At 39.3% G+C, this 19,037-nt stretch overlaps 1 protein-coding gene across 1 annotated transcript in view; it reads left to right on the top strand.

Annotated features, from left to right (window-relative positions):
- ATRN (attractin) overlaps nucleotides 1-19,037 on the top strand; it is a 164,307-nt gene that overhangs the window by 31,426 nt on the left and 113,844 nt on the right. The window contains exons 2-3 of the mRNA XM_021689144.1: nucleotides 13,777-13,860; nucleotides 18,694-18,807. Of these exons, the coding sequence (XP_021544819.1) occupies nucleotides 13,777-13,860; nucleotides 18,694-18,807 (198 nt within the window). The remainder of the gene's footprint in view (nucleotides 1-13,776; nucleotides 13,861-18,693; nucleotides 18,808-19,037) is intronic.

The raw sequence follows: 19,037 nt of genomic DNA, 5'->3' as shown, positions 1-19,037 counted from the left end.
AATTCAGTTGCTTTCCTATATACCAGCAATGAAGAAGTGGAATTTGAAATTAAAAACACAATACCATTTACGTTAGCACCACCAAAAGTAAAATACTTAGGCATAGGTCTAGCGAAACGTGTATAAGATTTTTATGAGGAAAACTATATACTCTGATGAACAAAATCAAAGAACTAAGTACATGGAGATAGATTCCCTGCTCATGGATGAGAGGGCTCAATATTGTCAAGATATCAGTTCTTCCCTTCTTCCCAACTTGATCTATATAATCAAAATCCCAGTAAATTATTTGGTCGATATTGACAAACTGATTCTAACGTTTATATGGAGAAACAAAAAACCCAGAGTAGTCAGCACAGTATTGAAGGAGAAGAACAAAGTTGGAGGACCAATACTACCTGACTTCAAGACTTACTATAAAACTACAGTAATCAAGATAGTGTGGTATTGGTGAAGAATAGACAAATACATCAAGTATATACTTACAAATAGGTAAGTATATACTTACCTAAATATGTTCAGTATATATAATATGTACAAATATATACAGTATAAGTATATACTTATGTAAAGTATGTAAGTATATACTTACATAAATATATACAGTATAAAAGCCTAGAAACCTAAGGGCAAAGAGGAAGTCTTGAAAGCAGCCAGAGAGAAATGATGGGGAACACCCGTGCAAATAACAGATTTCTCATCTGAAACATGGGGGCCAGTGGAAGCAGCACACTATTTCTCAAGTGTTGAAATAAAACAGCTGTCATTTGTGAATTCTGTATTCGGCAAATCTGTCCCTCAGGAATTAAAGGGAAATAAAAACACTGTCAGATGTTGGAAAATGAAAAGAATTTGTTGCTAGCAGATCTATCATTAAAGATTGGCTAAAGGAAGTTCTTTAAACAGGAGAGAAATGATGAATGACTCTTGTAGCATTAAGAAAAAAGAAGGAACAATGGAGAGAGCAGAAATACAGGTACATATTATAATAATAGACTCTCCTTTTCCTCCTGAGGGTTAGCAATCATATTTGATGACTGAATAAAAAATACAAAACCAGGGATGCCTGGGTGGCTCAGTTGGCTAAGCATCTAACTCTTGATTTTGACTTAGGTCATGAGCTTGGGGTCATGTGATTGAGCCCTGTGTTGGTCTCCTCGCTCAGTGGGCTGTCTGCTTGAGATTCTCTCTCTCCCTCTCCCCCTGCTCTCTCTCTCTCTCAAATAAAGTCTTTAAAAACCATCTGGTACTAAATATGATATTTTAAGTGGTGAAGATAGGGGCTCCTGGGTGGCTCAGTCAGTTGAGCATCCAACTCTTGGTTTTGGCTAGGTTCGTGATCTTGGGGTTGTGGGATCAAGCCCCACATCTGGCTCTGGGCTGGGCAGGAAGTCTGCTTGAGATTACCCCCATGCACTGCCCCCCCCCAATGCATTAATGCATGTGCTCTCTCTCAAATAAATAAAATCTTTTAAAAAATAAAATGATGAAGATAAAGGACCTAAGTGGAAGTGAGGTTGCCACACTCCACTAAAAGTAGTAGAACATCATTACCAGTAGATTGTTCTAAGTCACATGTGTGTATTCTGGTGCCAAGAGTAACTGCTAAGAAAACATACAAAAATATAAAAACAATATAAATAAATCAAGATGGACTCTTAAAAAATGTTCAAATGACCCACAGGAAGACAAAAAGAGAGAAACAGAATGAGAACCAGAGAAAACAAATATAAGGCAAATAACAGAGTGGCTGACTTAAGGCTTAACATATCCGTAATTACTATAAATGTAATAATTACCTAAAATGGAAATGCAAATTGGATGAAAAAATGTGATCCAACTACATCCTGCTTGTAGGAAAGTCACTTCAAATTCAACAACGTATGTAGGTAGAAAGTAAAAGAAGGGAAAAAATATACCATGCAAACATTAATTAAAAAAAAAATAAAGGGTAGGAATAGCTATACTAATAATTGACAAATTATACTTCAGAGCAAAGAAAATTATCAGAGACAAAGAGGAACATCGCATAAAGATAAAATGACAGATTAAATGTTGCCAGGGGTTAAGAATGTGGAGGGTGTGTGTGGTTACAAAGGGGCAGTATGAGGAATCCTTGTGCTGGATCCATTTAGTATCTTTTTTTTTTTTTAAGATTTTTTTATCTTTTATTAGAGAGAGAGTACAAGCAGGGGGAGTGACAGGGAGAGGGAGAGGGAGAAGCAGGCTCCCCACTCAGCAGGGAGCCCGACGTGGGGCTCAGTCCCAGAATCCTGGAATCATGACCTGAGCCGAAGGCAGCCGCTTAACTGACTGAGCCACCAGGCGCCCCTGGATCCATTTAGTATCTTGACTGGTGGTGGATGCATGAACCTACACAAGTGACAAAATTGTGTAGAACTTAAAAACACACACACACGAGTATAAAAGTAAAACTGTGGACAGCTGAATAAGATTGATTTATCAACGTCAGTATTCTAGTTGTGGTATTTTACTGTAGTTTTAAAAAATGTTACCATTTAGGGAACTTGATCAAAGTATATAAGGAATCACTCTGTATTATTTCTTATAACTGCATTATTATAATAGATGTGAATCTATTATCTCAACTAAAATTTAAATTGTTGAAAAGAGGTTCAGGGAGGCAAGAAGACATGACAACTAACTTTAGTGTTGCATTCTGGATTGGATCTTGGAATAGAAAAAGGACATTAGTGGAGACACAGAAGAGTGAGTCGTTAAGCGTCTGCCTTCGGCTCAGGTCATGATCCCAGGGTCCTGGGATGGAGCCCCGCATTGGGCTCCCTGCTCAGCGGGAAGCCTGCTTCTCCCTCTCCCACTCCCCCTGCTTGTGTTTCCTCTCTTGCTGTCTCTCTCCCTCTGTCAAATAGATAAAATCTTTAAAAAAAAAAAAAAAAAAGAATGATTAGAAACAGACTTTGAAATAAATGATCACTTTAAGAATTTAAATCACTAGACCTTCTTTTTTTTTTTTAAGAGTTAGAAAATATAAAAAAGAATTAACAGAAACTGAAGATACAGTAACTGATTTTAGGAATCTTAGATGCAGATGAAGAGAGAATCAATGAACTGTAAGGTATGTTGGGAAAACATTCCTAGACAGAAGCACAGAGAGACAAGGGCTGAAAAATAGTCTGTCATTTGTGAACTTGCTTGTGTTCTCACACATAAACACAATGTTTTTTCTTGAAACCGTTTGATAATAAGATATATGTATCTCATGGCTCTTGACCCTTTAAATAAAATAAAATAGTGTGTATTTTCTAAGGGTAGTGATCATTTTAAGAGACTTAAGTCTTAAGGTACAGTTTTCACCTTCAGTATATTTAACATTGATACAATACCTTTATCTAATCTATTGTTTGTACTACATTTTTTCAGTTGACCTAATAATGTCCTTTATATTATTTGCTTACCCCCCTTCCAGTACCAGATCCAATCTAGGGTTGGATACTGCATCTAATTGTTGTCTCTATAGCCTACTTTAATCTAGAACATGGGTCGGCAAATCTTTTCTGTAAAAACCAGATAGTGAATATTTCCTGCTTTGTCTCTGTACAGTTACTCACTTCTGCTCTTGTAACATGAAGTTACATTGACAATAAGTAAGCAAAAGGGCATGGCTGTATTCCAGTAAAATTTATTTACATGAACAATCAGCAGGCAGGATTTAGCCTAAGGACTGTAGTTTGCTGACTCCTGATGTAGACCATTTCTACTGCCTTCTTTTTTAAAAAATGATATTGACACTCTTTCATGAATACATCCACCCCCTCCCCGTTTAAATCCAGTTCTTTATTTTGCTTTTGTTTCATATTTCCTCATGGTTAGATTCAAGTTATGCATCCTTGGTCAGAATACTGCATAGGTGAAGGGATGGCCCTTCTCAGGATCTCATACCTGGAGGTGTATGACACCTATTTTTCCCTTATTTTTTAATACTAATTTCGTTCTCCTATTTGAGTGTTCTCTTTTTTTTCAATATCTAAGTATTATTTTATTGCCTCCTTGCTACCAATAAGCAATATGTGGGGAAACACTTGAAAACCATGCATATATCCTGCTCCTCATTAGGTTTTCCTCCTGCTTTTTAAACATCCATTGATGTTAGAAAATATTTTAACACCCCTCTCTGTAATTAATAGAACAAAGATTTTAAAAACACTTGTCCTAATTGGCACCATATAGTTACTGTGCTCTTCAAAATATTCATGAATCAAAAAGGAAATCACCCTGGGAATTTGGAAATTTTGAACTGAATGATAATGAAAGTATTATATGTCAGAACTATGGGTACAACTAATGCAATGCTGAGAATGAAAGGGTTTTAAATGTATACGCTAAAAAAGAAGAAAGGTTGGAAGTCAGTGATCTGTTTTCATCTCAAGAAAATAGAAAAACTACAAAATATACTCAAAGTCATTAGAGTAGGAAAAATAAAATTGAGGGAAGCCTGGCTGGCTCAGTTGGTGGGGTGTGTGACTCTTGATCTCAGGGTTGTAAGTTCGAGCCCCATGTTGGGTGCAGAGATTACTTAAATAAAAAAAATATATATATAAAAGAAAAGACAAAATTGATAGGCTGCTGGAGAGATTGATAAAGAGAAAAAGAAAACAAATTACTGATCAATAATGATAAAGAGGACATCACTATAGATCCTACATGCATTGGAAAAATCATAGGATATTAGTAATAAGTTTATTCCAATAAATTTGAAAAATTTAGATGAAATAGCAAACTCTAGTAAAACCAAGTTGCTCAAAAGAAACCTCCAGACCAAGATGGCTTTACCAGTGAATTCTTCCAAACTTTTACAAGAAATATCAACAATCTTACACAGACTCTCCTACAGATAGGAAAATAGGTGAAATTCCTTTCCTATTTTTATACAACGAGCGTAATTTTGTTATCAAAACCTGACAAATGGGGCACTGGGTGGCTCAGTCGGTTGGGCGTCTGCCTTCCACTCGGGTCATGATCCCAGGGTCCTGGTATTGAGCCCTGAGTCGGGCTTTCTGCTCAGTGGGAGCCTGCTTCTCCCTCTCCCTGCCGCTCCCCCTGCTTGTACTCTCTCTCTCTGTCAAATAAATAAATAAAATCTTTAAAAAGGAAAAAACCTGACAAAAAGCAGGCCAGTCTAACTTATGAAGCTAAAAAATATTTTAAATATTTGCAAACTGTATCCAGCAAAATATAAATGGAATCATGACCAACTTGGGTTTATTTGAGAAATTCAATGTCAGTTTAATATTTGAAAATCAATATCATTCACAGCATTAATAGAGTAAGGGAGAAAAGGCAAATGGTCATTAGATACACAGTTTTTTAAAAAAACTAGAATTCAGCACTCACTAATGTTAAAAATCTTTAGTAAACTAGGAATAGAAAGGTACTTCCTTAATCTGGTATTAAGTAAGGGTTTTGCAAAGAACTTAGGGTAAATACCACACTGTCCAGTGAAATACTGAAAGTTTTCCCCTGAGATTGAGAACAAGACATTACCCAATTCTTACCAATCACCAATTCTTTTCCATATGATAACGGAGATCTTAACTAATTGTAACAAGGCCTGAAAAATAATAAAGTCACAAATATTGGAAAGGAAAAAAAAAATGAAAGGTTTTTTTGTTTTTGTTTTTTTGACAGAGGATATGATTGTATTATTCAGAGTTTTTGCCTGGGATAACCAGGAGAATGGTGTTACCGTCATAGAGATGAAAATTTCATTCTTAAAAATATGTATAAGGTGGTATTTAAAGTTTTGCGACAGTATAAGATCAGTATGACTTCGTGCAGAGAAGCAGATTGAGGTGGAGCCTTGGGGCATTCCTACAACTAGAGACTGACTGGGACAAGCAGGTGGATTTACCATAGGGGACTGAGAAGAAGCTGTGAATTGAGAGTGGGGGATTTTGGAAACCAAGTGAAGAAAGTGTTTTTTTAAGAAAGAGGGAGGCATGTGACGCCTGGGTGGCTCAGTCAAGCATCTGCCTTCAGCTCAGGTCATGATCCCAGGGTCCTGGGATCCAGCCCCGCATCGGGCTCCCTGCTCTGTGGGGAGCCTGCTTCTCCCTCTGCCTCTGCCTCTCTCTCTATCTCATGAATAAATAAATAAAATCTTAAAAAAAAAAAAAAAGAAAGAAAGAAAGAGGGAAGCATCAGGTGCCTGGGTGGCTCAGTCAGTTAGGCGTCTGCCTTCGGCTCGGGTCATGATTCCAGGGTCCTGGGATCGAGCCCCGCATCGGGCTCCCTGCTCAGCGGGGAGCCATTTCTCCCTCTGCCTTCTGCTCCCCCTGCCTGTGCTCGCTCGCTCTCTGGCAAAAATAAATCTTAAAAAAAAAAAAAAAGAAAAAGGGAGGCATCAACTATTTCAAATGCTCATATACCTTAACTAAAGGATTTTGTGGGGCTGGGGAAGTTAGGGTTAGAGCCTAGCTGGAATGGGTTGAGAAATTAGTAGGTGAGAAAGTTGTCGGTGAGAGTAGATAATTCTCAAGACTTTTGCTGTAAAAGCACAGAAGTGGCAGTAGCGTGATAGGAATATAAGATGGAGAAAGTTTATTTTTAAAGAAGGGAATCTGATAGCTCATCTCATGCTGATCCAGTAGAGAGAAGTGTGGGGTTGGGGTTGGAATTAGGTTTGTTCTGCTGGTGCCCTTGATTGAGTAGAATTTGAGAATTCTGGGCCCAGGTAGAGGATTTAACCCTAGATGAATTTAGATAGTTTATCCATTGTAACTAGGGGAAAGTACATGCATTTAGTAATGGGAAGAGAAAATATAGTTCTTCTAATTTATTTCTTCCACTGCTATTCACTTAGTGTCATTAAGATGCCAGGCACGCTTCTAGGCACTGGAAATAGTGAACAGAAGAGACAAAAGTCTTTACTGTTATGAGGTTTATGTTCCACTGGGGGGAAATACACATGAAATGAGTAAAGCAATCCACTGATCATCAGTTGAAATTGAAAAGAGGGAGGAGGGTTAGGGAAGTTGAAAGATAATAAGGTATAAAAGTGAACTGGCCAGGAAAGTGGAAAGATTGTTGTCCTGCAGTACTGAGAACTTATTTGAGATGTGTGTTTATAAACGTGTAATGAGACCAGTCAGTACAATGTTGTGTCTCTAGTTTTATCCAGCTACTTGGTTGCACATGCAGAGTAAGCAGAGTTGGGTTCAACCAGGTTTAGAGTTTGCCATATGTGTAACTTCAGCTCGCTAAGATGCCATTGAATGTAAAATGCCTCCTTATCTTGTGTATGACTAAGAAAGAAAAAACACTTCCTTTAAACTGTGACATGCCATTGAGTTTATAGTACATTCTGATTTCTGAGCTATTAGGGGAAAAGTGTTCATCGTAGAACTGGTAAAATTAGTAATTGGGATGGTTTTACTTGAAAGCAACAGAAAATCCAAACATAAATGGATTTTAGCCATGAAGAGGAACCAAGAGGGATATGAGGAACATGGCAGCCTGATAGGAACATGGCAGTCTAGGGGCACCTGGATGGCTCAGTCGTTAAGCATCTGCCTTCGGCTCAGGTCATGGTCCCAGGGTCCTGGGATCGAGTCCCGCATCGGGCTCCCTGCTCGGCGGGAAGCCTGCTTCTCCCTCTCCCACTCTCCCTGCTTGTGTTCCCTCTCTCACTGTGTCTCCTTCTGTCAAATAAATAAAATCTTAAAAAAAAAAAAAGGAACATGGCAGTCTAAATGAAGCTTGCTTCCCTGGCTCTCCAACTGCAAGCACTCTGCTTTTCTTGAGCCAGCTTGCTGAGGGGACCTACAGGAAACTATAAGATCTAGGATCTGTTGTGATCCTCCCAGACAGAGAACTGGTATGTAGCCAGGCCAATGTAGCAAGGGACAAAGACCATGAAGCTTCAGATCCTGGATAGTGTGATGTATAGTAGATTTTCCTGACCTCCATAAGGTCAATATATTGCTAAATGGATGGGCAGAATCTTACCTGTGCTTGAGGCAAGGGGTGTACTGGGAGACCTGGGAACAGTGAAGATTCCTTGATGATGGAAGTGTAAGATGGCATAACCACTTAGGAAACAATTATGGCAGTTTCTTTAAATTTGATATATATCTATAATTTTATCCAGTGATTTCACTTTTATGTATTTATCCAAGAGGAATGTCCACACATGTCCACACAAAGGCTTGTACACAAGTGTTCTTAGCAGCCTTATTCATAAGAGCCTATAACTACATAATCCAAGTGTCCATCAACAGGAGAATGAATAAACAAGTTGCGGTATATTCATGCATTAGAATGCTACTCAGCAATAGGAAGCGAACCAACTACTGATATAATACTGAGAAACATCAGGCTGATCAAAAGAAGCAAGGCACAAGAGGGTCTCTGTATGGTTTTATTAAATCATGTTGTATAAAACTGGTCTATAGTGATAGAAATAGGATCAGTGTTGGGAGAGATTAACTGCAGGGTGGGTCAAAGGAACTTTTGGGGGTAACAGACCTGTTTTATGTGCTGTTTGGGAGGGTTCCACACGTATATACGTTTGTCACAACTTAAGAAATTGTACATTTAAAGTGCCATTTATTGTATATAAATTACTCCTCACTAAGATTGATTTAAAATTTTGGTTGGAAGGAATCAAATCAGTATAGCAGTCACAGTAAATGTGACAAATTATATTGTGCCAGTAAAACTGTCAGACTAGGCTGAGAAACAAAACCTAACCACGTCCTGTTTGAAGAAAGAAACTTTGAAAATTTGATAAGGAAATATGAAAAATGAAGAGTTGGATAAAGATCTATGGCCCAAGAAAACAACAAAATCAGTAATTATAATAATAGACAAGGTGAAACATGAACATCAAACTATATAAATGGTTATTATGATAAAAGGACAGTTTATGAAGATTTAATAGTTATGGGCTTATATGGCTAAATAAATACATAAAGCAAAAATAACATGGCAAATGTGTCATGGTATGGGATTTCAATACACCTTTCTCAGAAATAGATCTAGTAGGTAACAGGTGAGAATATAAAGGAGTTGACTAGTGCATTCAATAAACTGAATTACACATCAGTAGTAGTTTACATTCCTACGATAGATTTTTTTTTTTCCCCAATGTCCAAGGAACTTTGGTCAAAGTTTATCGATGTCCAACGCACTTGACCACAAAGAAAATCTATAAACAGGTGAGAAAAGTTGAGGTGTTTTGTTTTTTTTTTTTATAGGCCACATTGCTTGGTAATAATACTAATAATTAGAAAGAAATAATTATAAGGTGACTCCTTTGAAACCCACCTCCTGTGGAGGGTTCCCGTTTTCCCTGTATTTGTTTCTATTGCAGAATCACCCTCAGTGTATTCTTGAACTGGAAGCTTGGTAGAAGCAAGGAGTTATTAATTCTCAGTATTTCTGGTTTCGTGTTGTTGAAGAGTCTTTCTGTTTCAATCAGATGCCTTTGCGTGACTGCTGGGGAAGTAAGCACAGGCAGTACTGTTGTCCGTACCTGGATCATCAGTGATAATATAACGCTTGACCTGAAAATGTAGCTGATATTCCTGGCCTTCCCCTTTCAATAAACACATGTTGGCCACTCACTAGAACACAGAAAATTTCAAGTTAACAATTTAAAAGAAACAAGAATACCTAATACGGAGGGGACATGGAGAATAGCATGCTCTCATGTACTGCTGGTGCAAATGTGAATCGTTACAGCCGTTTTGGAAATAATTTGGCAGCTTGGTTAACAATTAAAATTCATTTTCCTTTGGCCCAGTAATCCTCCTCCTAAGATTCTATTCTTAGAAATTAAAGCACAAGTAAGGCCATATGTATAGGGATATTTATTGCAGCCATGTGCATAATGCCAGCTGACTGAAAACAAAATGAATGTTAGTAGGAGAAGGGCAGAAAAAAATGCTACCGCAATAGGTTAGAAGATTATGCTTCGTGGAAAAAGTGAATTAGACTAATACCTGTTTAGTTGAAGAGAGTCTCAAAAAGTTTTGTTGTAGGAGAAAAGGAAGATGCAGAAAAGTTTGTATAATAATTTGTGTAGCCAAAAATTAATTGAAGAGAACTGTGCATATGTCATGGGCTCATGAGTATGAAGAAAAATAGTAAAGAATGCTTACTAGGTGGGGCGCCTGGGTGGCTCAGTCGGTTAAGCGACTGCCTTCGGCCTGGGTCATGATCCTGGAGTCCCGGGATCGAGTCCCGCAGCGGGCTCCCTGCTCGGCGGGGAGTCTGCTTCTCCCTCTGACCCTCCTGCCTCTCATGCTCTCTGTCTCTCATTCTCTCTCTCTCAAATAAATAAAATCTTTAAAAAAGAATGCTTACTAGGTGGTTAAATGTTTATCTTAGTGTGGGGTGGGTGGGAGTACTTGGGGAGAGAAGTTACAAAAGGAGAATTGTCCTTTAGTTGACAAAAGGCTATCAGTGATCATAACTCTTCATTATTTGTAAAATTACATCAATGCTAGCTTTAAAGATACTAAGTGAATATTTAAAATTAAAACAACCTGTATCTTTTCTAAAAGTGGTGCTGCTTTGCAAAGACCTGAGTATGTCTATGTATGTGAAATCAATAGAAACTCTTAGGAGCAAAACAAGCATAGTAGAAAGCCAGAAAACTTTCTGAGCTAGAAGGGCCTAAAGTGTGTCCACACACACATATACACAATGAACCAGTAACCAGTGGGAAATTGATTAGCCCATAAACTTGGAGTGGCCTCTGTGGTTGGTTGGTTGGTACTGCTCTTCGTAGACCTTTGCATTCCTTTGGTTTGTCATTCTTGGTGTTGGCTTTGTGTTCAACCCCGTAGCATGATGGCTGCATTGCTGAGATGGAGTTTGGGGCACAAGTTGGTTATAACATCTGTGAGAGAAAATAGCAGGAAGCAGAACTGGGCAAACGAAGAAGTTGAGCTTCAGTGCAGGCCTGACAAAGGGGAGCTTAGAGCAAAGGATTGTCTGTCAGAATTGTTTCATGTTGGATTGAAATGTTCCAGCCTCTCTACCCTCTGTGGTGTGAGCTGCCCTGAGCAGGGTGTGACCTGGGGCAGGGCAGCTCCTCAAGGAACTGACACTTGGAGGCTGCCTGTTGACGAGGCAGTAAGTCCTTCCTCAAAGGGGAGATTATGTGATACATCTCACTGTCTTTCTTAAGAATGAAAAAATAGTTCCTGGAAGCCCTCCATCAAGATTTGCCCTCACATCTAAGTATTAGATTACGTGCCATGACAGAGACTAGTAATGACCCTTCTTTGCCTTTCTCCATTTTGCTAGTAAAGGGAATCCTGATTTTTCATTGAGTACATGGTCATCTGGAATAATGGCTATATTTCTCAGCCTCCCTTTACATTTAAATATGTCAATAACTTTTGGCTGACGGGATAGAAGTTGAATTGTCCTGTTTGACTTAGAGGGAGGGGATGTGCACCTTGTTTTCTTTTCCTCCTTCCTGCTGGGTAGAATGTGGGAGTAAAAGTTGGAGTTTGAGCAGCCATCTTGGATTATGGGTGGAAGCCACATGTTGAGGATGACAGAGCAAGACAGAAGAGCATTAGGTCCCTGATGATTATAGAAATCCCTTATGTGCTCTGTATTTCTTTCCTTTGGACTTTATATCTTGTTTAAGCCATTACTATTTACGTTTTTCTGTCAGTTGCATTAGGACCTAATCTTTTTATTTTTTTATTTTTTTAATTTAATTTTATTATGTTATGTTAGTCACCATACATTACATCATTAGTTTTTTTTTTTTTTTAATTTTATTTATTTATTCATGAGAGACAGAGAGAGAGAGAGAGAGGCAGAGGGAGAAGCAGGCTCCCAAGGAGCAGGGAGCCCGATGCGGGACTCGATCCCAGGACCCTGAGATCATGACCTGAGCTGAAGGCAGACGCTTAACCATCTGAGCCACCCAGGCGCCCACATCATTAGTTTCTGATGTAGTGTTCCATGATTCATTGTTTGCGTATAACACCCAGTGCTCCATTCAGTACGTGCCCTCCTTAATACCCATCACCGGGCTAACCCATTCCCTCACCCCCCTCCCCTCTAAAACCCTCAGTTTGTTTCTCAGAGTCCATAGTCTCTCATGGTTCGTCTCCCCCTCCGATTCCCCAGCCCCCCCTTCATTTTTCCCTTCCTACTATCTTGTTTCAGAGGTACAGGGCATTAGGACCTAATCTTAACTGATACACGTTTCTAATCAGTTATTGGCAGGGGGCACAGAAAACCATGATTGGCTCAGACTAACATCTTGGGGGTAAAATGGATATTGGGAGTAAGGCATGGAGATATCAATCTCCAGGTAAGTACAGCAGAGGGAGAGAAGGGGAAAGAAGCCAAGGGATTTGCAGGTGATGATAATTGTGATGGACCATGGAATCTTAACTAGGTAAGTGGGAAAGTCAAATGTGTGGGTGGTGGGTGATGAACGTGAAGAAGTGATCAGTGGATTGGAGGTCCCCTTAGAGCTGATGACTTCCTGGAAAAGGGGAGCTAGGCTAAATGAGCTTGAGACAAAAGAGATAGTGGTCATAACGTAGGATGCCTAAAATGAAGATTTTGGTGCTTTTGCTGTTACAGATAATGGCAGGGCCCAGAGGAGTGGATGATTAATGTGGGGTGGACGAAAAGACCGTTAATGGTGAAGTTAAGAAATGGAGAGCTTGGGTTCTGATTGGAACATCTTGGATGTTGATATAGTTGAATGGAAGACAGTGAACTAGATGCTGGTATCAGTGGGTGAGAAGGAGTAACTGGGATGTCAGTAGTTAACTCAGAAAGTAGGGGAGGCAGATCCAGAGGAGAACATCTGTTTCAGAAAGGCTGACATTGGTGATGGAAGACAGAGGAAAAATGATCTGGAAACAGCAGTGAGGAAGGAAATAGCATCCTTTTTAAATATTAAAAAGTTATATATAGCAAAAGATAACAGACACAAAATATAAAGAAAAAAGTAAACTGAGAAAATATATTTATAGTGTATTTAACATGCAGATGGGAGCTCCTTAATATAAAAAGAGCTCCTAAACATTAATTTGGAAAAGATAACTTGGTGGTAAAGTGGGCACAGAATATGAAATTTTAATTCACAAAGGAGAAAATGCAAATGACCGAAACATATGAGAAGATATTCAAGCTTCAAGGTTAGTCCAGTCAAAACATTAATGAGATTTCAGGATATGCCTATCATATTGGCAAGACCTAAAAATATTGACGAACTTCGTATTCAGCAGGTGTGTGGGAAGACAGGTGCTGATGGACACTGCTCATGGGTGTGGTAGATTGCCTTCAGAAGCAAGATGAGTGTGATGGGTCCATTTTGTGTTGTGGCTTGATGTGCTTGCCCATCTCAGTTATGTTCTCCACAGTATTATTGTATTAAATACATTTTAATTATACCTGTAACTGTGTGATCTTACTTTTTAAAAACTAACTCATATTTATAAGTAAGTTCTTACAGCCATTTTCATGGTACAAAGTATGGATTCTTATCTCAGCTAGAAAGATTTAGATATGTTTTTGTTTACTCCTGTTGGTTTTAATGTATTTGTACCCCCTTTTCTTAAGTTTATGGTAAGTATTCTTTTCACCTAGATTTGTATAATCTGACCATTAACTATCCAGTGATTTTCTTCTGGTTATGCATTAATGTACCCACTATGCTTAACTTGTATTGAATTGAGAATTAAGAAAGATATTGATATGTGAAATTTTGATGGACTTAAGTTTTTTTTTTTTTAATTTGCATTACAGACTAACTGGATCTTCTGGGTTTGTAACAGATGGACCTGGAAATTATAAATATAAAACGAAGTGCACATGGCTCATTGAAGGACAGTAAGTAGTAATGGCTGGTTTAATTTTTTTTTTTCTGAGCTCAGTGTGGCATTACTTTTTTTTACAAGCACAGTTAACAATCTGTAACATAAAGTACTTAAAAATATTTTTCATTTGATAAGTTTTCATCTGACAAGTGAATTTGATTTCATTTTTCTTAATCTTCATTGTTAATCTGAAAAAAGTTTTGGGTTGGATTTAAAGCTGTGAATGAATTACATACACCAGAAATTTGTATAGTGTCAATTATAATAGTTAAAACTCTTGAATATTTGAAATGGTTTGCTTAAAGCAGTAGAAAATTACAATATTATATCATTTTTTGTAAGTACCTATTTTTATTGGGGTCAGGAAAATAAAAATACCTGTTACTGTTCAGATGGCTTCTGCTCTGGGCCCCTGTACCCTTCAGCTCTTGCCTTTGCCTTCTTCTCTTCATGGCAATTTTTTTCTTTTTTAAAGTAGGCTCCACCCTGGACATGGAGCCCAGTGTGGGGCTTGAACTCATGACCCTGAGATCAGGACCTGAGCCAGAATCAAGAGTTGGTTGCTTATTTGACTGAGCCACCCAGGCAGGCGCCATTCTTTTTTTTTTTTAAGATTTTTTATTTATTTGTCAGAGAGAGAGAGTGAGAGAGAGCAAGCACAAACAGCGGGGAGCAGCAGGCAGAGGGAAAAGCAGGCTCCCTGCTGAGCAAGGATTCCCGATGTGGGACTTGATCCCAGGACCCTGGGATCATGACCTGAGCCAAAGGCAGACGCTCAACCAACTGAGCCACCCAGGAGTCCTGACAGGCGCCATTCTTAATGGCAAATCTTTAAAGCAGTGTTTCTCAAACTCTGTGGTCTCAGGACCCCTTTACACTCTTAAATTTTGAGAATTCCAAGTAATTTTTGTTTCTGTGGGTTATCTCTGTGTTTATTATATAATAAATTAACACTAAGGAAACTCTTCATTAACTCATTTAAAGGCATGATAAACCTACTCTATGTCAGCACATGTGACATTTTTATGAAAAAGGAAATCCTGTATTTTTATTTTTATTTATTTTATTTATTTTTTTTTAAACTTTTTTTTTTTAAGATTTTTTATTTATTTATTTGAGAGAGAGAATGAGAGAGAGAGCATGAGGGGGGGAGGGTCAGAGGGAGAAGCAGACTCCCCGCTGAGCAGGGAGCCCGATGCGGGACTCGATCCCGGGACTCCAGGATCATGACCTGAGCCGAAGGCAGTTGCTTAACCAACTGAGCCACCCAGGTGCCCGGAAACCCTGTATTTTTAAAAAATCAGTGAAAAGAATGGTATTGTTTTACATTTTTGTACAATCTCTTGTGTCTGGCTCCATAGAAGATAGCTGGATTATTATATTTTCTTCTGCATTCACTTTGTTACAATATGTTATTGTGGTGGAAGTATGTGAAGAAAATTAGTCTTCACTTGAATATGTAGTAGGAAAAGGAAGGATATTTTAATAACCCTTCTAAATAATTTTGGATGGTCTTCTTTGATACTACATCAAAGCTTGACAAGTGCTGATTTCTTAAAAGTAAATTGCAGTGTGGAATCTGAAACAATGTTCATGAACTTTTGGAACTTAAGTTAAAATCTGTTGGTTTTCTTGTACTTTGGAATGGCTCTTTAACCCTTGCATGGTTTTGTAACAGGATATATGGGTTATTTGGAAAATCATGTTCACTGAATTATGCAGATCTTCCAAATTTTGATATATTTCATGATATAATGTGAAAAATCACTTGGTTAACATCACCATTAATCTCATCAGAAAGTTTGAAGCATTGGGAAGTTGCATCTGGGTGGCAGATGCAAATTTTCCATAACTAATTATTGCTTGAAAGCTTACATTTTATCTTTGGCAACAAGTACTGTCAGTTGTTTTCTTTGAAGTGATAGACTTGCTTTGTTCATTTTTTTTTTTTTTTAAAGATTTTATTTCTTTATTTGACAGAGAGACAGCGAGAGAGGGAACACAAGCAGGGGGAGTGGGAGAGGGAGAAGCAGGCCTCCTGCTGAGCAGGGCCTGATGTGGGGCTCCAGGAACCTGGGATCATGACCTGAGCCGAAGGCAGATGCTTAACGACTGAGCCACCCAGGCGCCCCCTTTGTTCATTTTTAAGAAAGTATCTACCAAATATACAAGTCTGCATAACCATAGTTTGTTAGTTGTTCTTTTAAGTAAAAACGATAGATGGCATTCTGGGGAAAAAAGCAACTAGTTCAGCTCACCACCCAAACGATTGCAAAAGTGATTTTCCTTGAGACCACTGTCCTGTGTTAGGTTGCAGAAGTGCTTTGTCCGTACTTCCTGTCTTGTCAGGTGGGATATTCAAAAGATGTGTACTCGTGGGTCAAGATTTAATGAAATTAATAGTTTTTACCACTTAATAAAGATATCCTTACGTGAAACCCATTTTTCCTTTTTCTGTGAGTGTGTAGTGGTGAAGAATAACAGTGATTACTGGTCCATTTTGGTGCTTCCGCCTCGCTGTCCTAAGGTGCCGGCAGTTTGTTTCTCCCACCATCACTCCTGCACCGTTAGTAAATGCCAACGTGCTGATAAAGGCACGTGATATTTTAGGATTATCGTGAACATAGATTTGACCTCATAGACATTTTAGGATTATCGTGAACATAGATTTGACCTCGTAGACTGCCCTAAAAGAGTCCCAGGGCCCCTCCCGGCATTGTGAGGCCCATAGCTCGAGAACTGCTGCTCTAAGGAGTTGTTTGCCCCTATGCTTCCTATCAGTTCATTCCTATCTGACGTCCTTCTGCAGCATTCCTCTGAAGGTGCTCTTGGTGGTTCCTCCTCAGCCTGAGCAAAACCTTTAACTCCTTCTGCCCCTTATCCCCATATTCAGCCTGTCCGTAAGTTCTGCCCGTTTTCCCTCTAGAACGTCTTCCCACTCCATCTCCCTTCTTTTCATCTTCATCTCTACAATCGTTGTGAGACACCAACCATCCTGTCTTTCCTGGACCACTGTGATAGCCTTGAAATTGGCCTCCCAGCTTTTGCTGTTGCCCCTTGCCCATCTCTCGCTTCTCATCTCATGTGGTGTCCTCTCTTTGCTGTGTTTCAGACACACTGGTTTTCTTCGTGTTGCTTGGACACATTAACCCCTTTCTCACTTGGACTTGAAGACTCTGCTGTTCCCTCTGTCCGAAACATGGTTCCCTATTCATTTCACACGGCTTATTTCTTGTCGTTCTCATCTCTTCCAAAGGTTTCTGGGGTAATTCCCTACCACCTGTTGTACACATCGCATTCCTTTCATATCTTCACGGTAGCCATCATCAGCTGAGTTCACTTGTTTATGAACTTACTTAGTTGTTTGCTTAGAGATGTTAGGTAGACGAGTGTGGTGTAGAGGGAAGGCCTAGGCTGGAGACATATAATTAGGCATCACCAGGATATAAACGGTGCTGATATTACCAAGAGGTTTTTGAGTGGAGTGTTTGGGTGGAGGCCAGGTTTGAGAGCGAAGAGGGTGAGTGGGATGTGAGGAAACCGAGAAAGCGAAGTCTTGTGTGGAGGTTCACTCTCTTCAGCAGAGAGAGGTAATAGCTGGAAGGAGAGTTGAGATTTGACGTTTTTATGTTTTGTTGTTTTTTGTAAAATATGTGGTACTTAAGGAAATTAAAATGAGGATGTGGAAAGTTCCAGATGGGAGGGAGATGTGAAGTGTTTGAGAGATGGACAGAGGAGTGGGTGGGTGTATCTGTTTTGGAAAATGGGGAGTTGAGAGATTTTTGTCTGGGTGCTGAGCTGAAGCAGGGAGGTGGGAGCGAATGGTTTGAAACAGTAATTGGGAGTGAGCAGCAACTGTACAGAAGGAGAGGGAGAATGAGTAGTAGCACTGCTGGCAGACTTGAAGTGCCAGGTGGAAGTTGGTGAGCTGTGACCGGTCCCGAAAGCAGCCTACGCGGTGGTCTTGAGGACCTCTGGAGGACCCAGTGGTAGGCTTCGTTTTCTTTGCATTTAATCTAAGTCAGAGCAGATAACTGGTGTCCTCTAGACTGGGCCTTTGCCATGTAGTTCCATGCAAACGCAGAAGGGTAGGCAAGTATAGAGAACTGGCACTTGTGTTTGTGAAATGACACTGGAATCTGAAGTTGAGTAAGGAAGGAAGTGCAGAAACAGAAGGGCTAATGGGTTGGTTCACAGGCTGTTAAAGAACAGCCACTGTGTGGACTGTAAGGCCCAGAGAGGCATAGACCATGGCGATTTTGTTTACCATTGTGTGCTTAGTGGTCTCTTGCACATAGTAAGTATGAAATAAATCTTTGACAAATGAAGGAATGTCGTTTATATACTATTCTTTATTTTTTATTTTTATTTATTTCCTTATTTATTTATTTAAAAGATTATTTATTTATTAATTTGACAGAGAGACACAGCGAGAGAGGGAACACAAGCAGGGGGAGTGGGAGAGGGAGAAGGAGGCTTCCTGCTGAGCAGAGAGGCCAATGCGGGGCTCAATCCCAGGACCCCGGGATCATGACCTGAGCCGAAGGCAGATGCTCAACGACTGAGCCACCCGTGCGCGCCCCGTTCCCTGACTTTAAAAAGAAATCAATTCAACAAATATTTGTTTGTATTCCTCACATGGGGCTAGTGTAGTTGCTGTTTCATGTCAGTGAGGAGGTAACAGAGAATAAACAGTACACAAACAGCCCAAGGACACAGGAAATCAGGGGACTAATGTGCCCTTATTTCTTCTCTCCCTGTAAGTTCTTTAAAAATCGATCTCTATCTTCTTCTCACATGTTTTATAGTTATGATGGTTATTAACTGCTCTTTTTGTTCTTTTCAGGCCAAATAGAATAATGAGACTTCGTTTCACTCATTTTGCTACAGAGTGTAGTTGGGACCATTTATATGTTTATGATGGAGACTCAATTTATGCCCCACTAGTTGCTGCCTTTAGGTAAGTTTTATCACATAAGTACTGGTTAATCATTATTAGATTTTTGAATTCAGACTTATGTCCTAGATTGCAAACTTCTGTTGTCACTTACCACCTTTATTTCACGGAGAGGGTACTAGTTCTGGAGTCCTCTGTCACTTGTGCGCTAGGCCTGACTTGGTTTCCTGTAGCCACTGGGTAAGTTTCTGGGTCGAGTACTGGACCCCTCGTTTCAGTTTCCTGATCTATAA

Source organism: Neomonachus schauinslandi, chromosome 10 (genome assembly GCF_002201575.2).
Source record: "Neomonachus schauinslandi chromosome 10, ASM220157v2, whole genome shotgun sequence".
Lineage (NCBI taxonomy): Eukaryota > Metazoa > Chordata > Mammalia > Carnivora > Phocidae > Neomonachus > Neomonachus schauinslandi.
This window is presented reverse-complemented; position numbering and strand designations above follow the sequence as displayed.